Source organism: Myotis myotis, unplaced genomic scaffold (genome assembly GCF_014108235.1).
Source record: "Myotis myotis isolate mMyoMyo1 unplaced genomic scaffold, mMyoMyo1.p scaffold_m19_p_4, whole genome shotgun sequence".
Classification (NCBI taxonomy): domain Eukaryota; kingdom Metazoa; phylum Chordata; class Mammalia; order Chiroptera; family Vespertilionidae; genus Myotis; species Myotis myotis.
The window spans coordinates 44,690,446-44,697,813 of NW_023416346.1; the positions used below are offsets into that span (position 1 = coordinate 44,690,446).

The 7,368-nt window shown below is 35.6% G+C and overlaps 1 protein-coding gene across 3 annotated transcripts in view; it reads right to left on the reverse strand.

Moving 5' to 3' along the window:
• The window catches only part of SLC6A14 (solute carrier family 6 member 14), a 28,622-nt gene extending 21,486 nt beyond the window's left edge, over positions 1 to 7,136 (reverse strand). Inside the window, exons 1-4 of one of the 3 annotated variants that reach the window (XM_036304971.1) lie at positions 6,918 to 7,136; positions 5,718 to 5,883; positions 2,428 to 2,559; positions 782 to 943 (exon numbers count right to left, since the gene is read on the reverse strand). In XM_036304971.1, coding sequence (XP_036160864.1) covers positions 782 to 943; positions 2,428 to 2,559; positions 5,718 to 5,883; positions 6,918 to 6,965 — 508 coding nt within the window. In that variant the 5' untranslated portion in view covers positions 6,966 to 7,136. The remainder of the gene's footprint in view (positions 1 to 781; positions 944 to 2,427; positions 2,560 to 5,717; positions 5,884 to 6,917) is intronic. The other 2 variants (XM_036304970.1, XM_036304972.1) reach the window with 2 other exon arrangements.
• Positions 7,137 to 7,368: the final 232 nt, after the last annotated feature.

A 7,368-nucleotide genomic window follows, 5' to 3' on the forward strand; every position in this document is an offset into this window, starting at 1 on the left:
TACAAACACGTACTTAGTTTTAAAAGAGTACTTTCCTGGAAAACAAGTTTTCATGGTAAAATATTTAAAGTACAGTCTAAATTGTTACTTGGTGAAGGTAGGGTAAAAATCATACAAATGGAATAAGACATGCACATTCTGTATCTTAAATCTTCTCAACTACTAAGCTGGGAGTGAGTATGAAAATATTTGCCCTTTTAAACTATGATTATATTTCTAGTCATAAAAGCTATAAAGTTAATAATTTCAGTTGGGATTTAGTGCTCTAAGGGACTATTAGTATGCGGATTTATTTAACCTATATAGAAAATTACACCTTAAAGTTAAGAAGTATTGTCTTTACCACTTCACCCTCTGACATACAAAGGCAAATCCCAGTGGGAATAGTCTGCACTATCAATGCTACACTATTCCAAAGATTAGCAACATGTGGCATGGGCAATACTGACTGTCTCTTGAAACACACTGCAATGACCATGGATAGTGCTTTTCTCTCTTTATCACTTTCCCATTATCTTTTTTCTCTCCTGCCCATGGCTAGGGCCTGCAAGAACTCTTCTAGTAGCCGTTTAGCCTTACTGGCTGTCCTCAGAAATTAACATTGCATTCATCAATTTTCAGGTTATACATGCTCTATTCAGTTTTTATCAGTAACCCATGGCTCACTTAAAACTTATCCTAAATTGGTTAGAAAATAATCTAACCCTTTAAGCTTCTTAGAAAATATGAAAGAATGAAGCAGAGTTAACAATATTTTTAAAAATAAACAAATGAATTTTACCGATAGGCGATCTGCTACAGTTTTGATCTGCCCAATAAGAACAATTTTTCCATGGTAGTTCACTTCGAAAAGAAGCAAACATGTAGTAAATACTATAGGCAATTATGACATTGTAATAGATGGTCACAGAAACGGATACCAGGACCATTGTAATTCCCACACCTGAAAAAGAGAACAATTAAAGTTTAAAAAAAAAAGTGAAGTTTCTTTTGCTGGTTCATAAAAAGCTGCATCTCAATTTCCACAAAATCTATTTTAAAATGAGAAGGCTGTTTCAAATAACTTTTTCTTTTGGGGTGGGTAGGGAGGCAGTACTATTGTCTGAATAGTTTTCTTCTCAAATTTCAAATTATTTCGATGATTAGCTTTCTGAGACAGTTTTTCAGTTGGTTAGAAAAAAGTTCTAAGATCAGGGCAGAAGACGGTGCTAATCCATTAAATTCAGAGAAGGAAAAATACATGTCCATTACTCTTACTTATGAAGTCTGTAAAGTCTTGTCAGAGTGGGTACTATTCTTAAAAATAATTAAGAAAGAAAAGAAAAACAAGTCAAAGCTCAAATTCTATTGACTCACTAACCAATACTTACATCTTCATCCATAAACCAACATTTTGACAAGTAAAAGATAAAGCCTATGAGTTAATGTCCTGAAAGGATAGTGTACACCATTTCTACAGTGCATGTGAAGAAAATTCAATGACTCAGTAACAACCTGAATTTAAACTTCTGAAGTTTTTTTAACTCAGTAGTTTCAAAATGTTTAGCATACTAAATGTAACTCCTATGCTAAAACTAGTTTTTGAGGTAGCTTCCTTAATATTCCAGCAAAATATACTGTTCACATCACTATAAATTTATTTTTGATGATGCATTGAGGCTTTTACAAATAGTTTTCAGCTGCTAGCACGTACCAAAATAAGATATAGCTACAGATAGAAAGGCTGTTTTATGTTTAATAACAATCAAGGCATTAAAGAAAAACTTTACCACCCCTAGCTGGTTTGGCTCAGTGGATAGAGTGTCAGCCTGCAGAATGAAGGGTCCCAGGTTTGATTCCTGCCAAGGGCACATTCCCGGGTTGTGGACTCGATCCTCCCCCAGTAGGGGGCGTGCAGGAGGCAGCCAATCAATGATTCTCTCTCATTGATGTTTCTATTTCTCCCTCTCCCTGCCTCTCTGAAATCAATAAAAATATATTTTAAAAAAAACTTTACCAGTGTTTCATTCTATTAAGAGCATCCAAGAAAAATAAAATTGTAACCTTTCAACTTTTCTGAGTGAGGCATTGTAAAAGATATGCAAAAGCAAGAAGGCAAAGACCACCTGAAGTAGAAAAATGCCAGAGCCACAAAATGAATGCACAGCAGGACCATGTGCCAAGAGAATTGAAAGGGTAAAAAATAGGAAAAGAATGACACCTTACAACCCTCTCTAGTTCTTCCTTACCCCTTCCATATCTGCAGCCTGAGGCAAACAAATAAAAATTAATATTTGACTTTTAAATTCTACAGTGTCAATATGCAGAAAATGTATGGGTCTTTGTTTTTAACCTGTCCAAATTTTAAAGTTTCATTTCTCAGAGTGAGGACAGCTATATGCATGAATAGACCAACAATTATAATAGGAAACACATTTTAATACCAACCTCGAAACAATGGAAGAATATTCCAAACTGAAACTGGACCTAAGCTAGCAAATTGTCCCAGTGAACACTCTAGGAAGAACAATGGTAAACCAGCCAATGCTAGCATAACCGCATAAGGTATCAAGAAGGCACCTAGAAAATGCAAAAAAGAAACAAAGCACTATTATATCCCAAAATTTTGATGGCAATTAATAACCAGCATAACATTTTGAAAGCATTCTGATACAGTGGAGTCAGATTTCTGAGTTTAGGCCCCAAATTTACTACTTTCTGGGAAAAAGTCCTCGATTCTCTAAACCTTGGATTCCTCATCTATGAAATGAGGATGCTAGTACAGTAAGCCCTCACTTAACATCCTCAATAGGTTCTGTGACTTTACGTGAAATGACATTAATAAAACCAATTTTAATAAAACTAATTAATAGAACCAAGAGGTAAGTTCCTAGAGCAACTCATCAATATTATAACAAAACTATGTTGAACAAAACATTATTTGATGACTGGCTGTATAAGTAATGTGGTTGTTGTGCTTATTAAAAACAATAGCCCATAAGAAGCAATCCAGAGGAGTTGAATGATCATTATGTTTTCGAGCCAGACCGAATGAGGTGTATATCCTGGTTCCACCATTCACTAGTTATGTGGCCTGAGGCAATTTACCTAACTTCTGAATCTAATGTTCTTCATAAATGTGTGACAACTCATCAGTGTATGGTGAGGGTTTAATTACAGAGTCTATGAGAAAACACTTGGCAAAATGGCAGGCTCATAGCATATGTTCCAAGTTAGTTTCCCTCCTTTCTCTTTTAAAAATAAATGGCCCATTTTTAAGAAATAGGGTGCAAAAGTTAAATGTGGTTCAGAGTGGAAGTCATTGCAGTTAAGGTCATTATTCTTCAAACAGTTATAAGGGCCTTCATTCAATTTAATAAGAAATTTATTGTTTTGTTAGAAGAGCCTAAACATTTGAGATGCATTCAGAGTTAGCTTTTAATTTTATGAGGACTAATTATCTCACATGTAGATTATCCAGGCCCCTTTTGATTTTTAAAAAAATATCTTTTATTATTTTACTTTTTTCCTGCCTACTTTTGGGGCATAATATTGCTCATTAGAAGTTTTATCATATTGTGGGTAGAAACAGGGACATAACACTAAACTCATTGATCAAGTATTCTAGAAGCCTAAACAAATTTAATAAGAAAATGTGAGAATCAGTGTATAAAAATGGGCTTTTGGATTATGTACATTTTATTTACCATGTTACATTTTTTCCTCATATATTTTTCATATTATGATACTGTAACATCATACCTGAGAATTACATTTTGAAACCCTCAAAATATATTTTACTAAAAATAATGAGACAATAAACTACTTGTTATTTACAAGTCACTAGTCACTAGAACATATGGACAAATATGCTTTTACAGATGTTGCAATAAACATACCGTCATTATTATGACTAATAGTTTAAGTCCTGTCAATGATATTTATGAAGAAAATATAATACAAAATATCCCTGTTTAAAAACAACAGTAATCAAAGGCTTACTAGCCCAGTGTGAATAGTTTTTTTAGAGGGAGAAAAGGGATTATTTTCCCCAGTGTTATATATGGCTTTTCACCCATTATATTTTTCATTATTAATAACAAACATATTGGTAAAGTAATACAGTACAGTAGTACACATTGGTAACATTGCTGGCCTAGACTCTAAGGAAGTATAGTACTTCTTTTTCATAAACTGCTAAAAAGAATTTATAGATTAAAATGATTCCAGGTTTTAGCGTATTTTTAATTTAACTGACCATATTTTTTTATTTCTTTATTGATTAAGTTATTACTTATGTGTCCTGACCATATTTTTTAAATCAGCTTTGTAATATTTGACAAATTTGAATTTTATGTTCATCTTCTACCCTTGCGCAAAAAGAGAACGAAGCAATTCAGAGAGTCTAGATCATCTATTACCCAAATGATGTGATCTTTAAAAACTGAGAGTTCATAATGTATTAATTCTTAGAGAAAATGGTAAATGAGATAATGGCATACAATAAACTATATTATTGTATTTTGGCTATGTTTAAAAACTCTATTAAACCTAGTTTCATATAGTTCCTGAAAATTTATGGCAACTACTTGGTCTGTGTATGATGTCAAATCACAGGGAAATTCATATTCTAAAACTGAATACAAGAGGCTGGAAAGGAGCTTGAATGTTTCTTTTCACTACACTGGACCTTAGGATATAGACACCAAAAAGATTGTGATTTCTGACCCATTTTCCAGCTCAAACGTATACCAAACCCATGACTAAATGACATAGGCTCTACCTAGGGGAATTTTTTGCCACACCACACTTAAAGTTTTTTATAAACAGAACTTCTTTCTTAAGTCTCTGAAGGTGGGTGTGAATCTTTTAATGCAACCAATTAACAAGGAATATAAGATTGAAATATCACCACAAAATATCCTATTGTACCAAGAAAAATAATTACAGTGGCACAGTTTCACTTGTATCCAATTATGAAATATAAGGGCATGGCACCTCTATACTTCTAAAAGAACCTGTAATTAGAAGTGAGTAAAATATGGTGTAAGTGAAAAGTTATTTCAACATTACTAGAGAATTATGCAACTCATTTTGTATCCCTTTGTGTGTTATCTCAGAATTATTTTTTCTTGTTGTTCTAATTGAGTCTTCCCTAGTAATTTCTGAGGTATAAACAGTATTATTTTGCAGAAATTAAACACCTCATCTTGAACTAAATTCTATTGCATTTTAAAAGGATCTTCTACATAATCAATTCAATTAGGGATACATGTAACTGAATATTGCAGCTTCAAATACTAAACCTTTAATTATTTTTTAATCAACTGCTCCCACACCTAAATTTCCAAAACGCACACAAACAATTTACTTAAACTTCTTATTAGAACTAGAAATCACTGTCTTTTGCTAACACTAAAGTCTGAACAGATTATCACAGGAATGTATAAATTAAGAATAGTAAGTCACAGTTGGAGATTATACAAGATCTCAAATCCAAAACACAGAAGTTGTAAATATACAACTTTTATCATGTTTAGATGTGAGGATTTTGTGAAGCTACCTTCCTAACAAGCTAGCAATTTACAGCCTAATAATAAATACAGTATGCTTGTTTCCTATTCTCCCACTAACCCAAAACATCATATACCTTTCCTCAGTTCTTAAAATATCCTTAGAGGCCTTACAGCACTCCACTTAAAGCTGGATGAGAAAGATGTGGGGGCAAGGGGAAATACCTCCGCCATTGTTGTAGGTCAAATACGGGAATCTCCACACATTCCCCAATCCAACTGCATATCCAACCATAGATAGAAGATAATCCGATTTATTGGACCAGTTGCCACGTACTTGATTCTCATCATTTTCATCAACATGGAAATTCTCAGATGACGCTGTCACTTTCTGGAGAAGGGAAAATATCAACAGCTTGTCTTTCTACTATTAAAAATTCCACAGAAGCATAATTTCACTAATCGAGAGAGAGAGCCTGAAAACCGTAGAACCTGAGCTAAGGGGAATGCTATCCAAGGTTGAAGAAATTTCTGCTAATGACTGCTTTTACTTTACATTTACCTCTTGAAGTGAAAAAGCTCTGTAGGCAGATATTTGAACTACTTCTTCAGGTGAGATCATCCACATTTTGGTGGAAAGGTTACATGTTGCACGCAGTATGAAGGGTAAATAAAGTTGGACAAATAAGTTTGCAAATGGAAAAGTCTTAAAGATGAACTAGGTAAAACTCAATACTCTTGAGATTGTAGAAGATTTTTGAGAAAGATCAGCTATAGCTTCCACTAAAAAAAAGAAAAGAAAAAAAAAGAGAGAGAGAAGAAAGAAGAAAGAAAGAAAGAAAGAGAAAGAAAGAAAGAAAGAAAGAAAAAGAAAGGAAGAAAGAAAAGAAGGAATGAAAGAAGAAATAAACTCCTTTTCTCATAGGCTGATAATTTTGGATGTGGGGAAGTTTAACTTAACCCCTATCTTGGAGAGTAAAATCAGTGCTTTTCTGGAAGCCATAGGATATATTCAGAGACAATTTCTCCTGTCCCACCAGGTGGAGCAGCTCTCTCTCCACTTCAGAGGAGAGGAGTTGTCTCCCAACCTGTTAGCTGCTCTGGGCTATGGAGGGTTCCTCAAGTCAGATAAGAACAGAGTATTTTCTTTTTTCTCCAGCATATGGACACAGTCTGGAGAGAAACAGAAAACAAGGTTTTCTGGGCACACTCAAGGCAGAGGATGAGGTGCCCCTGTCTTCTAGCTACTGGAGTAAGAGCTGTTTTATTTTTCCTCTACTCTCTGAAGACATCTCAGGCACACTGGACGGCAGTTGAAAGAAATGTGGAGAAGTAATAAGCACAGAAAGCAAAAACTGAGACTTGCCTCCCCTTAAAATTTTCCTTCCCAGGCCCTCCGTACCTCTGCAGCTCCCAGAACCCTACCTCTTTCCCTCTGCACTTGAAGAAGCTGGGGCACTTCAAGTTGTCCATTGTTCACTCACTCCCTCTGCTCGAGCTCCGCCTCGTCTCACAGTCCTGCTGAGCTGGACTGGTGGCAGGTGCACACTCCCAGTTGTTACCTGTCAGAGTGAGCTACCTTGTCCAGGGGTGGGACCATTTATGAAGCGAAGCTATCTCCTCCCCTCTCCGGAGCGACCTGTCGTGTCAATTACTGGAAGAGACCAACGTGTTTTTCCCCAGGTAAGCTGGCATGTAGCAATCCCCTGCCGAGCCCCAGGAAAAGGGCTGGGCTGTGAGAGAGCAGAGCAGCCCCAGCGAGAGGACTGACAGCCTTTGACTCAGAGCCCAGCAGGTGCCTTCGCAATCTCACCTGCTTTCCCAGGTTCCCAGCTTCCCCCTAGCCTCCTGTTTTACTCTAGCCTCTGTCCTGGGA